This window comes from Eumetopias jubatus, unplaced genomic scaffold (assembly GCF_037043125.1).
Source record: "Eumetopias jubatus isolate StellerSeaLion01/CBP00866 unplaced genomic scaffold, mEumJub1_p1.0 scaffold_13, whole genome shotgun sequence".
NCBI classification, from domain to species: Eukaryota; Metazoa; Chordata; class Mammalia; order Carnivora; family Otariidae; genus Eumetopias; species Eumetopias jubatus.
In genome coordinates this window covers 99,090,340-99,114,437 of record NW_028274819.1, presented here as the reverse complement: position 1 = coordinate 99,114,437, position 24,098 = coordinate 99,090,340, and the positions used below count along the sequence as shown (strand labels likewise).

Sequence of the window (24,098 nt, the reverse complement as noted above, 5' to 3'; positions counted from 1 at the left end):
TTCAGAGGAGAACTTAACCTTATAGGAGTAGAGTGACAGATGCTTGTCCTTCTGGCTGTCAGCAGACCTCAGGCTGGCTAGAGTTGGGAACGTTGCAGGCACCAAGCCGTGGGACAAACCAGGTACATGCACTCCTCTTACTATTTTGGCTTCTCCTCGTTTTAGTTTGTTTACGCTGAGTTTAGCATGCCACCAGGTCTAACCTGTTTTCCACCAGCAGTTAGAACTCTGCCAAAACCTTTGGCCTCCTATGTTGAGCTTCATATTGACTAAACTCACCACACTAAAGCAACTCTTAACTTCCGAGAGTTTTGCCTGGCCTTTTAGAATAATCACTGTAGATAGAGAGAAGCAGATGCAGACTCACATGGCTTCTAGTGAACACCACACTTGTACTCCTTCAGCCTGAATTCCATTCAGAGAGGCAGCTCTGTCTGACAGCCAGAAAGACAAGCATCTGTCACTCTACTCCTATATGGTTAAGTTCTCCTCTGAACCCCAAGAACGATAGGAGCTAAGAACCTATGTAGCAAAATTTCCCCCAACCACATACTCATAAATCATATTTTCCCATTTCCTTATAATTCCTATTCCTCACTCCCCTTTTCCTCCTACAATCTCCTAAGGCAAGGTTGCTTTTTTAAAAAGTAAAGGGATTCAATCAATAAAAAAAATAGTAACAAATTAGAGGGGAAAAGATTCAGATGAACAATTTATATACAATAATCAAATGATTTTAAAAATTTTGTCTCAGTAATAATTGGAGCACTGCCCATTAAAACAACAATTAGATTTTTATGAAATTTGTGATGATTTAAACAGGTACTCTCTCATAGACTGCTGAGGGGCTTGTAAATGAGAGCAGTCTTTCTGAGGATAATTTGGTAATATACATGAACTTTTTTTTTTAATGTCATCAGTTATAATAGCAAGCCTGGGGTTTTTTTTTTTTTAATTTTATTTATTTATTTGACAGAGAGCACAAGTAGGCAGAGAGGCAGGCAGAGGGAGAGGGAGAAGCAGACTCTCCGCTGAAGAGAGAGCCAGACGCAGGGCTCAATCCCAGGACCCCGGGATCATGACCCGAGCCAAAGGCAGACGCCCAACGACTGAGCCACCCAGGCGCCCCTATACATTAACTTTTAAATGTGCAAGCTCTTTAACTCAGCAATTCTGCTTCTACAAATTTACCTTACAGAAATACACAGGTGTACAAAAAGTACTATTCAGTGCAGTAGTGTTTGAAATCATGAAAAATTGGAAACAGCCCAAATGTTCATCAATTGAGAAGTAGCTACACAAGTCAGTGTGTGTGCATACAATGCAATAAAGTGCAGCTATTACAAAGAATGAGGTAGGCCTATAAATGACATAACAGAGAAGGATGTTGGTGCTGAGTAAGTTTAAAAAGCAAGCTGAGGGGCGCCTGGGTGGCTCAGTCGGTTAAACCGCTGCCTTCAGCTCAGGTCATGATCCCACGGTTCTGGGATCGAGCCCCCACATCGGGCTCCCTGCTCATGCAGGAGGCCTGCTTCTGCCTCTGCCTGCCGCTCCCCCAGCTTGTGCTCTCTCCCTCTCTCTCGCTATCTTTCTCTGTGTGTTAAATAAATAAATAAAATCTTAAAAAAAAAAAAAAGCAAGCTGAAAAGCAGTATATATAGTATGATCCCTCTCTTTTTTTTTTTAACTGAAAATCCTAGCAATAAACATTCGCACCACAGTAGGGAAAAAAAAGTCTGGAACAGTTTGCTAACTGACATGGTTGTCCATAAGGAATTGGTTCAGAGTAGACTTTTTACATAATGTTTTCCTGTACAGTTTGGGATTATTCAGATATATGTATTCTTTAAAATCAGGAAAAAGCCATATATTTAAAATAATTAAAGGCATATTGATCTATTGTAGGTAATTCTCTGTTCACTAAGAGTCTGTGGGGAACATAATGGTGCTATTTTTGGTAATATGGGGTGCAATTAATTATGAGCAGAAAGAATAAAACTTTCGATTTGTAAAATGTGGTAGGACTTCCAGCCAGGGATTTCAGAATCCTGTACTTAAGATGTTGCCTAATACAATTCAATAGCAAAAAAACACAAATAATCCAGTTTAAAAATGAGCAAAGGAGGGCGCCTGGGTGGCTCAGTTGGTTGGGTGACTGCCTTCGGCTCAGGTCATGATTCTGGAGTCCCTGGATCAAGTCCAACATCGGGCTCCCTGCTCCACAGGGAGTCTGCTTCTCCCTCTGACCCTCCCCCCTCTCATGTGCTCGCTCTCATTCTCTCTCTCTCAAATAAATAAATAAAATCTTAAAAAAAAATGGGCAAAGGATCTATATAGACGTTTCTCCAAAGAAGACATACAGATGACTAATGGGTACACTAAAAGGTGCTCCGTATCACTCATCACCAAAGAAGTGCAAATCAAAACCACAATGAGAGGGCGCCTGGGTGGCTCAGTTGGTTAAGCGACTGCCTTCGGCTCAGGTCATGATCCTGGAGTCCCTGGATCGAGTCCAACATCAGGCTCCCTGCTCCGCAGGGAGTCTGCTTCTCCCTCTGACCTTCTTCCCTCTCATGCTCTCTCTCTACCATTCTCGCTCTCAATAAATAAATAAAAATCTTTAAAAAAAAAAAACCACAATGAGATATCACCTCATACCTGTTAGAATGGCTATTATCAAAAAGACGAGAGATAACAAGTGTTGGCAAGGATGTGGAAAAAAGGGAATCCTGGTGCACTGTTGGTGAGAATATAAATTGGTGCAGCCACTACGGAAAACATTATAGAGGTTCTTCAAAAATTAAAAAATAGAACTACCGTATAATCCAGCAATTCCACTTCTGGGTATTTATACAAAGAAAACAAAAACGCTAACTTGAAAAGATCTATGCACCCCTGTGTTTCTTGTAGCACTGTTTATAATAGCCAAGACATGGAAACAACCTGTGTCCGCTGATGGATGAATGAATGAAGAAAATATGATATACACATATACACACACACACACACACACACACACACAATGGAATATTACTGCCATTTACAACAACAGGGACGGACCTGTGTGAAATGGAATAGGTCAGACAGAAAAAGACAAATACAAACAAATGTTCTCTGTTATAGGTGATACCTAAAAGAGAAAGAACGCTCATAGATACAGAGAACAGATTTGTGGTTGCCCGGAGTGGGGTAGGTACAGGGGATCAAAAGGATCAAACTTGAGTTATAAAATCAAGCCTGAGAGATATAATGAATAGCCTGGTGACTGTTGTTAATAATACTGTACTGCATGTTTGAAAGTTACTAAGGAGTAGATCTTAAAAGTTCTATTCACAAGAGAAAGCAATATTTATAACTGTATGGTGACAGATGTTAAGTAGAATTATTTTGTTGACCGTTTTGCAATATATATAAATACCAAATCATTATGTTGTATACCTGAAACTAATATGACGTTATACGTCATTTTTTATATGTTATACCTCAATTTTTTTATTTTTTTAAGATTTTATTTATTTATTTGGCAGAGAGAGCACAAGCAGGGGGAGAGGGAGAAGCAGGCTTCCCACTGAGCAGGGAGCCCGAAGTGGGGCTCGATCCCAGGACCCTGGGATCATGACCTGAGCCAAAGGCAGACGCTTAATGACTGAGCCACCCAGGCGCCCCACTATACCTCAATTTTTACCTCAATTTAAAAAAAAAAAAAAGATGTTGCCTGACTTGAGATGTTCACTAATTAGATGATTAACTTGTTTCCCATCCAGAATTATTTTTGTCTTGATAACATTTATCATTTTTGATAGTATACTTGGTTCTCTCTTAAAGAGAGGAGTTTAACTGTTAATGGCTTACATTTTCTGGCAGATGAACTCCCAGCTAGCCCAGATGACTCGGATAATAGTGTGTCAGAAAGCCTGGATGAATTTGATTACTCTGTGGCTGAGATTAGCCGCTCCTTCCGTTCACAGCAGGAAATATGTGAACAACTCAACATCAATCACATGATCCAAAGGATCTTCCTCATTACTCTGGACAACAGTGAGTTACAGACTTGGAGCCAGTCTATTCATTACTCTTCCCTTCCTCCTTGGGCTAGGAACTTGTTCTGAGAAACTTATTGTATCTAATGGTTAAACAAACCCACTGTATTCCCTAGAACACAGGTTTGATAGTTTAGTGAAGCTTTTGATGTGACCTAAAGATAATATTTAGACAAGGTATAGCTTTCATTATCATTTTGGTACAGACTGGACCATATAGCTCCTTGCCTTTACCACCTTAAAAGGGAAATGCGAGTGGTAGCCAAATCCTTTTTCTTCTCAGAGGTGACCTAAACATTTAGACAGAAGCCCCACGAGGTGTCAGATAGTGTTTTCCCTCTGTGTCCTGTCTGTAGTTAAAAAAAATAGGTGCTGATGCCTGGAATTCAGGATGTTATGTTTATAATAAAACCTGACATGCTCTTTGACTCTCTGAAAAGATTTAAGTCTTTAGAAACTGCTTTGTATGTCAAGATAATCCTGATACTACCTGAGTCAGACTTGGAGTTCAAGAGAAATGCTGTCAAGATCAGTTGTCTATATAAGACAGAAGCATTATCCTTAACCTACCAGATTAAAACTATTTCCCAGGTGACCCCAGCTTGAAAAGTGGGAATGGCATCCCCAGTCGTTGTGTGTATTTGGAAGAAATGGCAGTAGACCTGGAAGATCAAGACTGGCTTGATATGAACAATGTTGAGCAGGTACCATTTCTGATGTTCCTTTGGGGTGCCTTTAGCACAAACTAGCCATGCAGCTGAACTCTGCTCACGTTTCTCCAACCATGACTTTGCTTACATAATTCCATCTCTTAACTTTGTCTTTGGTGTTCCTCCTTGGAGATCTTCTCATTTACCATGGCCACATATCTGAATTCCTGGAGTGATCTATCTGTGCCTCTCGGATGGCAGTTGTCACCTTCTGTCACATGTACTGGCTTTTTTTATACCTGTCTCATCTCCCCTATCAGACCCTTAAGTTCTCAAGGGCAAGGCCCATGTCTTTGTATCTTTCCCAAAATCAAAACAGTGTGTTTTACCTTATAAGTGCCTAATTAACATTAAAGGAATAAAACTTTGGTAGGACAGACACTTGACAACTTGTAGTTTAACTTTATATGTTTAAATTATATAAGTCTGAGTAAGGCCAGCAGTCACACAGAGGAGTAAATTTCATGTATAAGTTCAATCGCTAATTCTCCACACCATTCCATAAATACTGTTTTAGTGCTTACTCTGTGCTAGGGCAATACCAGATGCTTGAGCTCTATTTGGGATAACTGTACAGGTGACCCTTGAACAATGTGGGGGTTAGGGGCAGTCGAAAATCCACACATAACTTGTGACTCTCCAAAAACTTAACTAATAGCCTACTGTTGACAGGTAGCCTTATGGATAACAATAAAGTCAGCTAGGGTAAAGAAAATGTTATGAAGAAAATTAGAAGCAAGAAAAAATACATTTACAGTGCTGTTCTGTATTTCCTGAAAAAAATCCATGTCCAACCCATATTGTTCAAGGATCAATGCATATACACTTATATTTATGTACCTAATATTTTCTAAAGTAGTAAGAGAGGGGTCTTATATTACCCCTTCACTCTACATCCTGTGACTCTCGCAGTAACCTCTGTCAAAATGACCTTCTACATCTTGATATCCTAAGATTAACTTTGCAGTGGTTTAGTGTTTTGTTTGTTTGCTTTTCTTAAAGGCTGTCTTCGCTCGCTTACTACTTCAGGACCCAGGCAACCACTTGATTAACATGACTTCTTCTTCAACGTTGAATCTCTCTGCTGATCGAGATGCAGGGGAGAGGCACATTTTTTGTTACCTTTATTCCTGCTTCCAAAGAGCTAAAGAAGAGGTAAAGGAATAATCCCCATTGAGAACTGTGTAGTAGTCTTGGGTTTGACTTTAACATGTAAGCCAGAGAGTTGGATGAGTGTCTTTTATATCAGTTTATATACATTATAATATGTCAGAAACTAGATATGAGAGGCACTATGAGTTGTCAGAAATTTTCGTCTGTTCTCTCTGTGGCTTGGGGTCTATTCCTTTCCCCATTTAACCAGGGCCTCCTGTTCTCCTACAAACCCTAAAAAGTCATACTCTTAGAAAAGGTCAGGGGAGGGGAAAAAAAAGAGTGTGATAAACTCATTTCCACTGAGGTATAAATAAGAGTGAGCTAAGCTTGGTCACTTCCAGGATTAGAATTCTAGCAGGTGGGTGACTCCTTACACCAAAGAATGAACCCTTACGAATTTTTAAGCATCCACAGGATAGCAGTACTGTTTTGGGGTACATTGTCTTTTTCATTCTATTTGCTGTGTTCACCCTTGTTCAGGTCATAGAGCTAGGCTCTCCCCTCTCTTCTTCATTCTGTTTCCAGATTACCAAAGTTCCAGAGAACCTGCTCCCCTTTGCGGTGCAATGCAGGAACCTCACTGTGTCCAATACCCGAACAGTACTCCTCACCCCAGAGATCTATGTTGACCAGAACATCCATGAGCAACTGGTAGATTTGATGTTGGAAGCCATCCAAGGAGCACGTGAGTACATAAGCAAGATCTCTGAGTTTCTACATTTTGATTTCCAAATTTAAAATTCCTTTAATTGCATTAGAAAGCCTCAGAGCCACTGTGGTTCCAGAAGTATAAATTAAGGAAGAGAGCTCATATCTTGACTTTTGGGGTTGAATACCAGTAGAATTATCGGAATGTGAGAAGAGTAAGGAGCCTGTATGTAAAAGCATATAAAAATCGCTATGGGCGGGGCGCCTGGGTGGCTCAGTCATTAAGCGTCTGCCTTCGGGTCAGGTCATGATCCCAGGTCCTGGGATCGATCCCCACATCGGGCTCCCTGCTCCGCGGGAAGCTTGCTTCTCCCTCTCCCACTCCCCCTGCTTGTGTTTCCTCTCTCGCTGTGTCTCTCTCTGTCAAATTAAAAAAAAAAAAAAATCGCTGTGGGCTTCTTTTCCTCTCGTTCGTCATCTGTTAGATTTTGAAGATGTAACTGAGTTTCTGGAAGAGGTCATTGAAGCCTTGATGTTGGATGAGGAAGTTCGCACATTTCCAGAAGTCATGATTCCAGTGTTTGATATTTTATTGGGCCGAATAAAAGATCTAGAACTCTGTCAGATCCTGTTTTATGCATATCTGGATATTCTTCTCTATTTCACTAGGCAGAAGGATATGGCAAAGGTAGGTTTGAAAGGTGTTACGTATTCATTTGAGCTGGTGATTTAATAACCTATCCTGAGGGTGCTCTCATATTACCTGTTGAATAAAAGAAAGATACATTTGTTGTCATATAGACTTAAGTCTTTGAGATCCTTTCACCCCACCACCTTTCCCTCCTCATACAGACTAGTAAGTAGGCCTTGTTTTCTCCTGTAGGTTTTTGTAGAGTACATTCAGCCCAAGGACCCTGGCAATGGGCAGATGTACCAGAAGACCTTGCTGGGTGTAATCCTGAATATCTCCTGCTTATTGAAGACTCCAGGTGTAGTAGAAAATCATGGCTACTTCCTGAATCCATCTCGTTCCAGTCCCCAGGAGATCAAAGTGCAAGAGGCCAACATCCATCAGGTGGAACTGTCTCCCAGCCCCCTAATCTTAGATGAAGTCGCGTTTCCTCGGGAAGCAGATGCAGATAAGGCTGCTTGAGCCTCTTTGGGGAAACACATCCATCTGCTTGGCTTTCTACCATAATCACGTAAAGAAATTGTCCTCTTTTCAGCACAGGCTCAGGGCAGAGGAGAAGCCAGTGCGTGGTTTAAGAGTAAGCTGCTGCTCCTCTCTGCCCTGTGCTGTGGCACAGCCACTTCCCCTCAGTCCTCGCTGTCGTCACCAAGCTGTTTCTTATAACCTGGGCTCCTAAAATCTTCCATATGAATTCCAGCTTATAAACCGAATTTTTTTTCCTTTCCTTCCTTCCACCAACATCCTCTCCATTTGGGCTTCTTAGTGTAAATTCTAGCAGAGGTCCGGCCAACATGAGGCAGTAAGTGGTTGATTTGGGGATGGTCTCAATCTCCCATCATCACAACTCTTAAGGCAGGGATTGGCAAATTACTGCAGTGGCCAGATCTGGCCTGCCACCTGTTTTGGTAAATAGTTCTGTTGAACACATTCATGCCCATTCATACACATGTTGTTTATGGCTTGGTTTCATGCCACGGTGGTAGAGTTGAATAGTTGCCACAGTCAGCGTATAGCTTGCAAAGCTGAAAATATTTATCGTCTGGCCCTTTGCAGACAGTTTACTGACCCCTGCTCTAAAGCTATATAAATGCTATCTGTAGTTTGGCAGCTCATCAGGGAATCTCTCATAAGTGCCCAGAAATTTTTTTTTTTTTTTAATCAGAACTGGGGTATAAAATTAGGATGAGAATATTTTTGGAAATTGCCAGTGGCTAAGGTTTGGGAGTAACAAATATGAGGATTGTGAAACTGGAATGTTCTGTGGTTGTGTTTTCTGGTTAAACAGTTCATGGCTCAGTTCCATGAAAAGATCTACCAGATGCTGAAGAACTTACTCCAGCTCTCTCCAGAAACCAAACACTGTATCTTGTCCTGGCTTGGAAACTGTTTGCATGCAAACGCAGGCCGCACCAAGATTTGGGCCAATCAGATGCCAGAAATCTTCTTCCAAATGTATGCCTCGGATGCCTTCTTTCTGAATCTGGGTGCTGCTCTCCTGAAGCTATGCCAGCCGTTTTGCAAACCCAGATCCTCTCGGCTCCTCACCTTTAACCCCACTTACTGTGCCCTGAAGGAGTTGAATGACGAAGAACGAAAAATTAAAAATGTGCACATGAGAGGTAGGGGGAAACTGGCCTTCTCAAGATGGTGTGTGTGTGCGCGTGCTTGCACGTGTGTGTGTAACATCTAAGGCGTTCACCTTTATCCTTTTTCACAAAGGTGCCTCTTTCTCAAAGAGGAGGCAAAAAGAAAAGCTAGTATAAATTTTAAAAAGACGTCTAAAAAAAACTGGTAGCTTTTAGATGTTGTGTTTTTGTGAGATCTTTCTGAATTTAGCAACCTTTAGGTATTGATTGATTCATTCTTTCTAAAAATAAAGCACAGTCCCTGCTTTGTCTTTTAACTCAGCCTCCAGAAGAAAGCAGATATGTTAACAGAGAATCATAATATGGTATAGGGCTAAACTATGGGAGCACAGAGGAGAGAGTGAATAATAAATTCTACAGAAGTTGGAAGTCTTTGCGGCCAAGTCTTGAGAGATGAGTTGGGTTTAAAGTATAAAGGTACAAAGCTGTGGAAGGCTTGATTGGAGAACAGTGAGAAATTCAGGGGGAGAGCTAGGTGGGAAAGGGATATGGGAATTGGCAGGAAATGAGTCTAGGGAGGAAGAATATTGGGGCCAATTTGGAGAAAACTCAAACAATGCAGAGAAGTGAAAAGAAGAAAATAAGTCACTCAAAATGAATCACTCTTTAAAAAAAAAAAATGAATCCCTCTTAATTTTGGTGTATTTCCAGTTTTATGACTCTTCTAATCCTAAAAGCAATACATGGTCAAAAGGAAATAAATCTGGAAGAGCACAAATAGATACAGATGATCCACTGTCTATCACTTGGCAACATCCACAGTGTTTTCTACATTGGTTTTTAAAAGGAAATTACTAAAAAAAAAAAACTCTCACTGGTAGCAGTATGAAGTGAAGCTAGAGTAAGGGGACACTGGAGACCCAGGACAAAAGTCTGTGGTGCGTCATTTACTGTTCCTTTTACTTTCTTTGAGGTTTGGACAAAGAGACTTGTTTGATCCCCGCTGTGCAGGAGCCAAAGTTCCCCCAGAACTACAACCTTGTGACGGAGAACCTCGTCCTGACTGAGTATACCTTATACTTAGGATTTCACAGGTAACTGCTCTGATGTCATTCAGAAAGAACTGTTTTGTGGAGTTAAGAACCAGAAGGTTGAAAGTGAGTCTCACTTTATTCTGAAAGTTCCCGTTAGGATCTAATGGGAACGGAGTTTTGTATGCACTTAAATCATGTTTACGTGAATTGCCTTTGTCCAGATAACTGAATTTCCTTTTCATTTTTGACCTACTACACTTCTTAAAATTAAATACACTAGTATTGGGCGCCTGGGTGGCTCAGATGGTTGGGCGTCTGCCTTCGGCTCAGGTCATGATCCCAGGGTCCTGGGATCGAGTCCCGCATCAGGCTCCCTGCTCCTTGGGAGCCTGCTTCTCCCTCTGCCTCTCTCTCTCTGTCTCTCATGAATAAATAAATAAAAAGTTTAAAAAATAAATAAATAAATAAATAAATACACTAGTATTGTTCTCTAAACACACAAATTTTTTTTCAAGATTTCTTTATTTTAGAGAGAGAGAGCACACAGGCATGCAGGGGGAGGGGCAGAGGGAGAGAGAGAGAGAGAGAGAATCCTCAAGCAGACTCCCCTCTGAGCACAGAGCCTGACTCGGGGCTCGATCCCACAGCCATGCATGACTGGAACCAAAACCAAGAGTCAGACTCTTAACCAACTGAGCCACCCAGGCACCCCTAAACTTGGAAAAAAAAATTTTTTTTTAATTTTATTTATTTACTTGACAGAGAGAGAGCACAAGCAGGGGGAGTGGGAGAGGGAGAGGCAGGCTCCCCGCTAAGTGGGGAGCCTGATGAGGGGCTCAGTCCCAGGACCCTGGGATTATGACCTGAGCCAAAGGCAGACAACCAACTAAGCTACCCAGGCACCCCTAAACTTGCAAATTTTTAAATCACTATCTTCCTATTGTAATCTGTGAAAGGGGAATCGTTTTAACTTTTCACTTTCTGCTCTTGAATTTTGATTACTTACTACTCCTAATAAAAAAAGATGAACCTCTGCTTTATGGTATAGAGACAAAATTAAAGAAGTGTTTGGGGCTCGAGACACACGTGCATGCGCTCTCACTCTCTCTTTAAATAATAAATTAAAAAAAAGAAGAAATGTTTATCAGGGATTCCCGATAAGATCAGTAGACCACAAAAGATTTATGTATCAAAGATCAAAAGGATTCTGGAAGTGTGAAAATTTAAGAACTAGAGTGTATGACTTCCAAAAACGGTTCTGGTTCTGGCTGGTCACACACCATTCTGTGATTTTTCCCTCCTCTGGTTTAGTTGATTATGACTGCATTTAGAAATAAAGTCGTTACAGTCCTTAGGAAGAGGTACTGAGAATAGCAGTTTTCAATATCTTCTCAGGGTACTTACATTGGCACAGAGCATTTTTTAAAACTCGGCAAGTTTCTAGAAAAATGATATCTTTATTAGGGAGTTTTTCTATCCCGGTCATTGACATTTTAAATGAGACAATAGATAATGCAGCATATGTTTCACCTGTTCAACCACTGACACTCAGACATAGAAATGAATGTCATCTATTCTCCCATACTGGCTAGCTAACCCTAGACATTGTCTACAGGGCCAAAGAAGATGACTTTGAACTGTATCCATAGAGACAACTATCCGTAACATTGAATTACGGGGCTTCCTTTCATTAGAGAACATTTCGCTGGCCCTTTGTGAAGAATAATGTAATTTTATATTGAACAACAGAGGACTGGAAGCTGTTTCTTAGGTTGCAGCCCAGGTGGCTACCAGTTTATATGTGGTCGTTACTAACCTAGAGTCCTTTTTCTCCAGCTTTTGTTCTTAACTAACCATAGAAAGACTGTCCATATAACCACATCCAAGTACAAACATTGCAACTGTGCAGTGTCAAACTATCCTGCTGGGCTCTTTTTGTAATTTGTCTAATCGTTATTTATTTTACATGGTAACAGCCCAGTCTACACCCTGCTTAACCAAGCTACTGTTCTTTGGATGGTGCGTTTCAGCTGAAGGCTGCTTTTTGTAGTTAGTGTCATTTATGTCAAATACTTGGTAACATTTGCCCGGTGCTATGACCCCTGCCCCAGTCCTGTCCATAAGTGAGTGCCTTCTGTGTCACCACAATTGCAGCCCCCTATATCCTAAAAGAGAATACTAGAATAAATAAATGAAGATTTGTTTTTCCAGAACGATCTGTACTCAGCTGCCCTATATGAGCCTCCTGACCCAGTCTCTTGTGCTTTCTTGGGGGCAGGTTGCATGATCAGATGGTCAAAATCAACCAAAATCTGCATCGGCTGCAGGTTGCCTGGCGGGATGCTCAGCAAAGCTCTAGCCCTGCTGCTGACAACCTCCGTGAGCAGTTTGAACGACTGATGACCATCTATCTTTCCACGAAGACTGCCATGACGGAGCCCCAGATGCTACAGAACTGTCTCAACTTGCAGGTGTCCATGGCTGTTCTACTCGTTCAGCTGGCCTTAGGCAATGAGGGCTCACAGCCAATCGAGCTAACTTTTCCTCTGCCAGACGGCTACAGCTCTTTGGCTTATGTGCCAGGTAAGCAGGCTCTTCCTTGGGAACTGCCTATTTATAGCTATCTAAGTTTAACTGGGTCACTTTGGAAGTTTAATCCTCAGAGTACCCTTCCTTAGTTATCATTCAACTGTTTTTGGAGAAACAACTCAAATTTATAGACAGTATCTACCGGTCAGAGTATGGGAGAACCAACAGCTTTTTCCTCAGCCTTGTGTTCCCACTTCTGTGTGTATCAGAAAATAGTCTTCAAAGGACTAAGTGCAGCCAGGGTTTTCAGAGCTGTTAGTTTTGCATTAATGTTGTCTTCATTGTTCATCTTCTAAATTTATCTGTCCAACTCTCCCTGTGCTGTTCTTTAGGGAGAAAAAAAATTATCATCCCCTGTTGGTTGAGGAGGTCGTGTATGTAGGTTTGTCAGCGAGGAGTTGGCAGATACTGTCCATCAAAATCAGGTTATATGTTCTTGATCACTGTATTGGTCATCTATTGCTAAGTAACAGATCATCCTAAAACGTAGCACATTAAAACAAACGTTGTCTCACACAGTTTCTGTGGGTCAGGAATCCAGGAGTGGCTTGGCTACATGGTTCTGCCTCTGGGTCTTTCATGCGGTTGCAGGCGAGCTGTCAGTCAGGGCCACAGGAATCTGAGGACTCGACCAGAACTGGAGGATCTGCTTACAAGCCAGGTCATGTGGTTGTTGGCCGACCTCAGTTGCTTACTGGCCTCTTTTCCAGGCCACGCAGGTCTCGCCTTAGTACTATTCATGGTATGGCAGCTGGCTTCCTTGAGAGCAAGCAACCAAAATGGAAGCTATAGGCTTCTATATCTTCACCATGGAAATGATATACCATTGCTTCTGTATGCCTCTACCCTGGAAGAGTGCAGGAAGGGACACACAAAGGCATGAATACCAGGAAGCAAAGACAATTGGAGGACCATCCTGGAGACTGATGACCAGAGTCATCTAATGTATTCATCTTTGTTGAAGATTCTTTATCCATCTAAAGAGTTATTTAATGCACAGTTAACCTTGAGTGTGAAAAGAATGTGTATCAGTGTACCTTCTTAAGTTGCACTAGTGTGTGAACAGTATTTTGTGTCTCTGCTATTTTCATACTGACTTTGATAGAAATAAAAATTGACTTACCTTTAAAGGAGAGTCTACATTTATGAACTTGTCACCATTCCTAGTACCTACAAGACATTTTGGATTTTTTTAGTCTTTATTAGGTAGAGCAAAAGGGAGGAATTTCAATATTGCTTAGTACAGAAAGTCAGATGTTTCACTAATTGCAGTGAATGGGTTTGTTTGTTTGTTTGTCTGTTTGTTTTCCAGAATTTTTTGCAGATAACTTGGGTGATTTCCTCATTTTTCTCCGCCGCTTTGCTGATGACATCTTGGAGACATCAGCGGACTCCCTAGAACATGTTCTTCACTTTATCACAATTTTCACTGGAAGCATAGAAAGGTGAGGTGTTGAAAGCTTGGCTCTGACAGCATTTAGAGGTGCAGAGCATTCAGAAGACTTCTAAACCAAGCCTGAATCATAAGGGCTTGCCTTCAGAAGTTGTGTTAACACTAATGAATCACCTGACCACCCTTAAGGGCAGCCAGAAATCCCCCTCTTCAGAGGCATAATAAGCCAAGGACTTTGCCCACAAACAATCTGAACCTGCGTGTAAGAGACCCGATGGGAATTCCACTGCTAGTGGCTGGTTAAAATAGTTACCTTAATGCCAGAAGCCTTACCAGTGGCAGCCAGTTCTGATGATCTAACAATTGTAGGGTCACAAAGTTTACTCTTAATGTTCTGAGTTGCATGAGCCGTAAACACAGGTAAATGCTTTCTAATCTCATCTTTTCATTCATAGCTTCTACTCCCCTTTCTCAGAGAAAGACGCCCACTGACCTTTGGAGTTGCTTCTCTGGTGTTTTTGGTGTCTAGGCCAAAGGAAACCGTATGTGCATGAGTGAAGATTTGCTGCAAAGAGAATGATGTACAATCCCCTGAGCCATGTCAGTGAGAAGTAGGTAGAAGCCAATCCTTCACTGAGCTGAGCAGACCCAGTGGGAAATCATGAGTCAACTGGTATTTATTAGGCACATGTGGTGTGCAGCGTAAGTAACGTAAAAAAACTGCATCCTGACCCTGGGCCTCAGGAAGCTTAGAAAGGCAAGTTTATCCTCAGTGAAACGGTCAGGGAATGTAAGCAATAAACAATGGATTATTGTAGAGAAGTAAACAGAATGGCCAAGCATTAAATAGAAACTTGAGTATTCATCTTCATACTTGGTAGGCTGTGATCTCAAAAGTTGAATGATGTTGTGTACCCTGCATCATCCCCCAGAAATTGATAGCCTTGACACTACAGAATCCTGTTTTCTCCTCCAACAGTGGTATAGGGTGTTTTGGCTCCTCATGTGGAGAAAATAGTCATGAATTTGAGAGTTGAGTTTTCTACCTGCTCAGCTTGCTTTCTGCACTTTTTGCAGGATGAAGAATCCCCACCTAAGGGCCAAACTGGCTGAGGTGTTGGAAGCAGTGATGCCCCACCTGGACCAGACTCCAAATCCCTTGGTATCCAGTGTGTTCCACCGGAAACGTGTGTTCTGCAACTTTCCCTATGCACCCCACCTTGCAGAAGCTCTGATCAAGGTCTTTGTGGACATTGAGTTTACAGGTAAAGCAGTCCAGAACTGAGAAGCAGATACTAGTGGAGTCTCCTAGCTTGATCAGTATTTAATGTCAGAAAAATGCCAGCAGCCATCATTTATTGAGTATCTGCTATGTGCCGGCCTTGATGCCAAGTGCTTTTCTAACATTGTTTCATTAATTTGTCACCATCTGGCAAGTTTTACTGTATTATCCCTGTTGTACATGTAAGGACATGAATGCTCGAAAAGATAATTTGTCTGTGTCATACAACTAAGTGGTAGAATCAGGTCAATTCTGTCTCACCTCAAAAAGAAAAACAAGGGGGTGCGCCTGGGTGGCTCATTTGGTTTAAGCGGCTGACTTTGGCTCAGGGTCCTGGGATGGAGGCCCGTGTCAGTTTCTCCCTCTCCTTCTGCCCCTCCCTCCACTCGTGCGCTCTCTTTCTCTCTCTCCCTCTCCTTTATTTATTAAATAAATAAAATCTTAAAAAAAAACACACACACATACTCTAATTATATGCTTGATTTAATCAAGCTCCAGCTAAGTAGCCTGTTCGATTACAACCCAGGTCTTTTTTTTTTTTTTTTTTTTTTAGTGGGGGGAAGGGGCAGGGGAAGAGGTAGAGGGTGAATCATAAGGAGGCTCCATGCCCAGTGTGGAGCCCAATGCAGAGCTCAGTCTCATAAGCCTGAGATCGTGACCTGAGCCGATATCAAGAGTCGGATGCTTAACCAACTGAGTCACCCAGCCGCCCCGACCCCAGGTATTTATTATCTGCCTCAAAATTGCAGAATAGTGGGACAGTTCTTTTTTCTTCTTTTTTAAGTAAACTCTATCCCCAACATGGGGCTCAAATTCACCACCATGAGATCAAAACTGTACCCCATCTCAAGCAGTAAACAATATATGTTAGGCACTTATTTAAGACCCCTTTTAAAAGAGATGTTCTAAATAAATAAAAGTTGTCCTACCATCCGGTGATAAATACAATTAACATTCAGAGAGACATTTAACATTATACTGAGTGCCTTTCCTATTTGGATTTTGGTTTTGTCACTTACCTCTGAGCCTTAGTGTCCTCATCTATAAAATGGGTTGAAGTGACGACTAATGAGATAGTGCATGTAAATCTTCATGATACATATATAGTCACACAAGTCACTGCAGTTATCTCATATGACCATTTCAACCCTTTACATGCAATGGTACAGGATGTATTATAATTCCTGTTTTATTTCTGAGGAAGTAGAAGTTAAAAAATGTTAAGAGAGACTTGAATTAAGTGGAGCCAAAAGGAAAACCTAGATCTTCTGACTCCAGATCCCATGATCTTCTTTCATCATATGACCCAAGCTACAGAGATGTTGTGGTTCGTTCCTTTGATTGGTCAAAACAGTATAAGCTTCAGGTTTTTAGACCCTGACCTGATTTTTCAGAGTAACTAAGAACCAGTTCCTTTCGCAGCTGGAATGTTATCTGTGAAGAATATGGAGGTTACTTAGTATCCCATTCAGCACACGGCTGTCACTGCCACAATGGCCAGTTCAGAGGCCTCATTCAAAGTCTGGAAAGTACTCTACGTTTGGATATGGAAGCATTTGTCGCCCCTGGCGTTTAGGGTACAACTTGGTCCTTGTCCTTTTCTGCATGCAGTATCTTTTATGTCTGTCTCCCTCTTGTTCTGTCAGTAGGGAAATAAGTAAACACTTGGCCGTCACTCTGGGCCTTTGTAAACTCCCAGGGCAGATCTTGTCAGTAGTCTTGACACATTCAGAATCAAAGAAAATGGCTCCACAGGCATAAGCTCTTACTCTTTCTCTAGTAGCACCACCTTTGCTGGGTTTTTGCTCTTACCCTATTCCAGGAGACCCCCATCAATTTGAACAGAAGTTTAATTACCGACGTCCCATGTACCCCATCCTAAGGTACATGTGGGGAACAGGTACCTATCGAGAGAGCATTAAGGTGAGAGAGCTTTTGGTGAAGCCAAAGCTGAGTTCTCTGAGTTTTACTTCAGATAAGCCCCAGTGAGTTGTGGTTCAGTACTAAAATGGTTTTGTCTTGGGCTGGGACTTCCAGGATTTGGCTGACTATGCCTCTAAGAATTTAGAAGCCATGAATCCCCCGCTTTTCCTCCGCTTTCTTAACCTGCTCATGAACGATGCCATCTTCCTCCTGGATGAAGCCATACAGGTAAGAATAAGTATATAAAAATTTTTTAGGGACGCCTGGGTAGTTCAGTTGGTTAAGTGTCTGCCTTCAGCTCAGGTCATGATCCCAGGGTCCTGGGATCGGGTCCTGGGATCGAGTCCGGCGTCGGGCTCCCTGTTTAGCAAGGAGCCTGCTTTTTCCCTCTGCCTGCCGGTCCCCCTGCTTGTGCGCGCTCTCTCTCTCTCTCTCTCTCTCTCTCTCTCTCTCTCTCTCACAAATAAAAATCTTTAAAAATTTTTTATAACAGATTTAACTGGGGTACCTGGGTGGCTCAGTCATTAAGCGTCAGGCTTTGGCTTGGGTCATGATCCTAGGGTCCTAGGATCGAGCCCCGCATTGGGCTCCCTGCTCAGCGGGAAGCCTGCTTCTCCCTCTCCCACTCCCCCTGCTTGTGTTCCTTCTCTCACTGTGTCTCTCTCTGTCAAATAAATAAATAAAATCTTTAAAAAAAAAAAAAAAACAGATTTAACTGCCCTTATCAAATAACATACTTTTTTTTTCCCTTTAAATGATAAGTACATACTTTTTACCTTCAAATTACAATAGAGCAATCTTTATGCCCATAGTACCAGTTTGGACACCAAAAATTTATGAGCAGTAGTACACCATGAGCCTTGCCATTACAGAGTTTGATAGGTATTATTCCATTAGAGACCAAGATCAAGGGTCATTGAAGCCTCATAAACTAGGATGATATTTTGGCAGAGAGTGGTAAAGAAAGGGTGATGAAGCTAAACTAAGGTACACTGGCAGGGTTAATCAGGCCAGCGGCACAGAAAGAAATCCGAGGACCTCGCATTTGGTCAATGACTTTCAACCATTTTCCATCCCAACACATCAATAGCAGTGACTCACTAAGGCAATGATTCTTATCCCCTTCCTGAAAGATTCTGATTTTCGCACCACTCCTTGGAAAAAAAATCTCTGGTTTGGGTTATTTTTTCATATAAACGCTGTAAGTCACCAGTACTCATCACCTATCCGCAGCCTCCCAAATCTTTACATTTGAAACACGAGTTTCCCAAAGTCTACACCGGGTGCCTGTCAGCAGCTTCAGTGCATCATCATGTCCTTACTCATCCCTCATGGAGCTGCTTCTTGCTATTAAAAACTTCCCTTATTGGGGCACCTGGGTGGCTCAGTCGTTAAGCGTCTGCCTTCGGCTCAGGTCAGGGTCCCAGAATCCTAGGATCGAGCCCAGCATCAGGCTCCCTGCTCAGCGGGAAGCCTGCTTCTCCCTCTCCCTCTCCCCCTGCTTGTGTTCCCTCTCTCACTGTGTGTCTCTGTCAAATAAAGAAATAAAATCTTAAAAAAAAAAAAAACTTCCCTTCTCTGTGACAGGTGTAAGACAGCTAAGGCAGGGGCCCATCTCCCAAGGGGAGATGAGGCAGGTAAGTAGTGAAGGCGGCCTGTTAGACAGCCACAAGCTCCTTATATGGATTAGCAGTCCCCCAGTAACTTGGATTTAATCTGCGAGGAGAGTTCCTGCTTTTTTCATAATCCCGTACTTTTAGATTTTAGATAGGTTTTCGTAGAAAACAAGAACAAGTCCTATAATAAACAGACCCTTCTAAGCAAGAGCTCTGTGATACAAAGAATGACACCAGATGGCATTGTCATAGGACTGCAAGAATGATGAGAAGTAGACGGTTTTTAATATTTATGCTTCTCCTTCCAGACATCTTGCATATTTGATAGAGCTTTTTGTTTTTGGATAGGCAGTTTTGGGTTTGGTTTTGTTTTTTGTTTTTGGGGGTTTTGTTTTTGGTTTTGTTTTGTTTTCGTTTTTTAAGAAGGATTTGTCCCTTTTTTCACTTTAGCCTATTTATTTTTGCCTCGGTTTCAGACATGATACTACTTATCCTCCTTTCTATTTCAGAGACTATAATACACATATGGGAACTACCCACAAGTCCTCCCAGGCTGAAACAAATCTGTGGAGCTTCAGCCCTATGCTGAGAAATAAAGGCTCACATTTCTTACATAGTCCCTGGTTTTCCCAGGTTACTAAACTAGATTTTAGGGACGCTTGGGTGGCTCAGTCAGTTTAGCATCTGCCTTCAGCTCAAGTCATGATCCCAGGGTCCTGGGATGGAGTCCCACATCGGGCTCCTTGCTCAGCAGGGAACTTGCCTCTCCCTCTGCCTGCCGCTCCCCCTGTTTGTGCATGCTTGCTCTCTCTCTCTCTCTCTCTCTCTCTCTCTCTGACAAAATCTTTTTTAGGAAAATAAAAAGAAACTAGATTTAGATTTTTTTTTTTAAAGATTTTTTATTTATTTATTTGAGAGAGAGAGAATGAGAGATAGAGAGCACGAGAGGGAAGAGGGTCAGAGGCAGAAGCAGACTCCCTGCTGAGCAGGGAGCCCGATGTGGGACTCGATCCCGGGACTCCAAGATCATGACCTGAGCCGAAGGCAGTCGTTTAACCAACTGAGCCACCCAGGCGCCCAAAACAAACTAGATTTTAAATAGAACCGCTTAAGGGGCACCTAGGTGACTTAGTTGGTTAAGCATCCGACTCTTGATTTCGTCTCAGGTCGTGATCTCAGGGTGGTGGGATCGAGCCCCGCGTCAGGCTCTGCATTCAGCACAGAATCTGCTTGAGATTCCTTCTCCCTCTGCCTCTGTCCCTCCACCTGTTCTCACACTCTCAAATAAATAAATTTTAAAAATAAAAAATAAATAGAACTGCTTAATTATCATCTTCCCTTCAACTGCACTTTCTTCTCTGATACATTTCACCTCTGGTTTCTGTAGTATTTGAGCAAGATAAAGATTCAACAGATTGAGAAAGACCGAGGTGAATGGGATAGTCTGACTCCAGAAGCCCGCCGAGAGAAGGAGGCTGGCCTACAGATGTTTGGACAGCTAGCACGTTTCCATAACATCATGTCCAATGAAACAATTGGTACCCTTGCCTTTCTGACATCAGGTAAGGACACAAAGCACTGTATTCCCAAAAAATCCAGTGGTCAAGATCTGCTTCATTTGAGGGATCAGCCCTGCTGAAACTAAGAATTCAGACTCTGGCAATAGTACCCTACACAGTCTGAGAGGGAAATGAATCACTAGAGAAGCTTCAAGAAGGATGATGCCCGGGGCACCTAGGTGGCTCAGTCAGTTAGGCGTCCAACTCTTGATCACACAGCTCAGGTCTTGATCTCAGGGTCGGGAGTTCAAGCCCTGCGTTAGATGCCACATTGGGCTCCACACTGGGCATGGAACCTCCTTAAAAAAAAAAGAAGATGATGCCTATTGTTGACATGGGAAACATTCACCCTCACACAGCTGCCAGAAAGCATAAGTTGGTATAATTTTTCTTGAGAACAAGTTAGCCATATAAATGTATCTGGGGGAGTTTGTGTATATGTTAACCTGAAAACCATTCTTGAACTCTGGTTAAATGTGGTATATCAGAGGCACTTATCTCTACTCCCTCTCAAGCTAGAGTGTCCAGTTCAGTAGCCATTTGCCACATATGGCTATCAGGCATTTTAAATGTGACTAGTCTGAATTGAGATGTGCTAGAGCTATAAAATACCTCAAAACTTAGTATTTTTTTAAAGTAAAATATTTTATTAATACTTTTATATTGATTACATATGAAACGATAACCAAGGATCACCAAACATTTGAGGAAATCCTCCAACATGAAACACAGATACGGGATGAAAACTTTTTAAAAAATCTTTATAATCGGGTGCCTGGGTGACTCAGATGGTTAAGCGTCTGCCTTTGGCTCAGGTCGTGATCCCAGGGTCCTGGGATCAAGTCCCGCATCAGGCTCCCTGCTAGGCGGGGAGCCTGCTTCTCCCTCTCCCTCTGCCTCTCTCTCTCTCTGACTTTCATGAATAAATAAATAAAACATTTAAAAAAAATCTTTATAATCTCAGGAATAAGAGAAGATATAGCATCCATAAAACAAGAACAAAGAGGCAATAAGTCTTATTCAAAGAACAAAGAGCACTTGGGGGCGCCTGGGTGGCTCAGTTGGTTAAGCGACTGCCTTCGGCTCAGGTCATGATCCTGGAGTCCCAGGATCAAGTCCCACATCGGGCTCCCTGCTCGGCGGGGAGTCTGCTTCTCCCTCTGACCCTCCCCCCTCTCATGTGCTCTCTCTCTCTCTCTTTCAAATAAATAAAATCTTTAAAAAAAAAAAGAAAGAGCACTTGGATATGGAAAATACAAGTAATTTTTACTTGTCAGTAGAAGGGTTAGAAGATCACATTAAGGAGCTCTTTCATGAAAGTAGAACAGAAAGAAAAAGAGATGGAAATTAGAATGAAAGGAATAAGAAAACAAAGGATCAGTTGAGAAAGTCTCAAAAGAGAAAAATGGAGTAGAGGAAATTATCAAAGAAATAATACCAAAAATTCTCAAAGACTAAAAGCCTTTGAAAGGGCCACAATGTGCCCAGCACAAGGACCTTTTAAATTCTCACACTAAGGTGACATTGTGACATTTCAGGAAATCAAGGTAAAGAGAAGACCCTAAAAGGTCCCAGAGAAAAGTCAGGTGATCTACAATGGTTTAAGTATAAAATGTCTTTGATTTTCACAACAGTGACATTGGAAGCTGGAGCACGCTCCTCATGGAAAATAGTTTTCAGCCCAGAATGCTATAGCCAGCCACACTGTCATTTCTGTTTAGGGTGAAGGTATCAGATTTACTTCCAGTGTACCGTTTCTTGAGAAGCTACAAAAAGATATACTCCATCAAAGTGAGAGAGTAAATCCAGAGGAGGAAGGTGGAATCCCATAAGAGAGAGACAAAGGAAGTGTCCAGGATTGTGGTAAAAGGAGCTTGTGTGACCACCACGCAGCAGGCTTATAGAGCAAGGAGTCCAGATTGGAGTGACAGATGGGAGCTTCCAGAAGGAGCATTTCCAAAAAATACAGAACTGCTAGAAATGATCCTATCAAGAGTTTTACATTTCTGGTGGAGAGTTTAGAAAGATTTAGTGATTGGTACTCTGAAAATAAGCAAACAAATTTTTACAAAGTGACATTAAAAACTACATATATTACTGGGGCACCTGGGTGGCTCAATCGGTTGAGTGTCCAACTCTGGTTTTGGCTCAAGTCATGATCTCAGGGTCGTGGGATCAAGCCCCACATTGGCTTCAGTGCTCAGTGGGGAGTCGGCTTGAAGAGTCTCTGCCTCTGCCGCTCCCCCCACTCACGCACCCACCTCTCTCTCTCTCTCTCTCTCTCTCTCTCTCTCTCTCTCTCTCTCTCTCAAGTAGATAAATCTTTTTTTAAGTATATATATTACTTTATATATGTAATCATTAGGACACTATATGGCTCTGCTGTGAATGACTTTTACAATCTTTATGACATAAAGATTTGATTATATTCTGGAATTTGTATTTGGAAGAGGAGGACAGGAAATAAGAGCTAAACTCTCATCAGTCGTGGAGTCAATAGACTGACTAAAAATATAACTTACTAAAACCCGGCATGTGTTAATGTACTTTTTTAATTTTTGGAGTTTATGTCCTGTGCCCTAGCAATTCCTTATAAATTCATTATAAGGAAGTAGTAAGTCTACAAAATATGTACACAGTGATGTTAATAAGTGAAATGGTGGGGCACCTGGCTGGCTCAGTCAGTGAAGCATGTGATTCTTGGTCTCAGGGTTGTGAGTTTGAGCCCCATGCTGAGTGTGGAGATTAAAGTCTTTTTTTTTTTTTAATAGATAGATATGAAATGTTTATAATAGAATGTCTAGCAGTAAAAATAATGTCTAGCAATAAGGATAAATAAATAACTTCAGGTACAATCACACGCTGGAAAATTATGTGGCCATTAAAAAGAGTGCAAATCATCACTATCCTACAGAACTTCCTCTGATGGAAATGCTCTATAAATCTGGACTCATACTGTAGATACTAGCCACGTGTGGCTATTGAACACTTGAGATGTGAGATCAGTGTGACTGAGGAATTGAGTTTTTAAACTGATTTAAATAGACACATCAGGCCAGCCAGTGGCTACCATGTTGGACAACACAGGGAAGTATATTTACCAAAATGGTGAGATATTTATGATACAGTTACTGAAAAAGTAAGTTACAGAATAGGTACACATGATCATCATTTTATTTTAAAAATGTGTATGTTTGTAAATATGGGCAGAAAAGCTAGAAGGATGTATTTGAAAATGTTAACTGTTTATTTCTGGGTGGTAGTTTTATATTTTATTTTTGCTTACCAGTGTTTTTTAACATTCCTGCAATGAAAATGTATTACTTATATAATTTTTAAAATACTCCCCAGAGGTCTCCAAGTGAAACTCTAAGACATAATAAGTAAAAGATGGCTTATGGGTTGAGTTTTCACAGACTGCCTTTTTTTTTAGAGATCAAATCACTCTTTGTGCATCCTTTCCTGGCTGAGCGCATCATCTCCATGTTGAACTACTTCCTGCAGCACCTGGTTGGCCCCAAAATGGGGGCCTTAAAAGTCAAGGACTTCAGTGAATTTGACTTCAAACCCCAGCAACTCGTATCAGATATCTGCACGATCTACTTAAATCTTGGGTACCTGAGATTTAATTGGGCAAGCCAGAGGGAATGCTGATGTTTTAATTTGGGGTTTTGATAATGGAATGGCTGGTAATTATGTGGAAATAGAAAAGAAATGGTTCATTTCTAGTTGGTTGATGAAGGAATTTTATGTAGTTTTAATCATGAAATTTTGTCCGACCTTCAGGACACTGTTTAAAATTTTCAACATTCTGCCTTTATCTGTGCAAAGATAAACTTTACTAGTTGTAACCAATGTTTAGAAAAGCAGTA

At 41.6% G+C, this 24,098-nt stretch overlaps 1 protein-coding gene across 1 annotated transcript in view; it reads left to right on the top strand.

Annotated features, from left to right (window-relative positions):
- Window positions 1–24,098, top strand: part of UBE4A (ubiquitination factor E4A) — a 37,152-nt gene that overhangs the window by 6,789 nt on the left and 6,265 nt on the right. Inside the window, exons 3-17 of the mRNA XM_028105784.2 lie at window positions 3,865–4,038; window positions 4,632–4,744; window positions 5,753–5,905; window positions 6,431–6,590; window positions 7,039–7,241; window positions 7,437–7,628; window positions 8,530–8,863; window positions 9,804–9,924; window positions 12,143–12,447; window positions 13,766–13,898; window positions 14,924–15,111; window positions 16,951–17,051; window positions 17,166–17,279; window positions 20,055–20,229; window positions 23,660–23,840. Coding sequence (XP_027961585.1) covers window positions 3,865–4,038; window positions 4,632–4,744; window positions 5,753–5,905; window positions 6,431–6,590; window positions 7,039–7,241; window positions 7,437–7,628; window positions 8,530–8,863; window positions 9,804–9,924; window positions 12,143–12,447; window positions 13,766–13,898; window positions 14,924–15,111; window positions 16,951–17,051; window positions 17,166–17,279; window positions 20,055–20,229; window positions 23,660–23,840 — 2,647 coding nt within the window. The remainder of the gene's footprint in view (window positions 1–3,864; window positions 4,039–4,631; window positions 4,745–5,752; window positions 5,906–6,430; window positions 6,591–7,038; window positions 7,242–7,436; window positions 7,629–8,529; window positions 8,864–9,803; window positions 9,925–12,142; window positions 12,448–13,765; window positions 13,899–14,923; window positions 15,112–16,950; window positions 17,052–17,165; window positions 17,280–20,054; window positions 20,230–23,659; window positions 23,841–24,098) is intronic.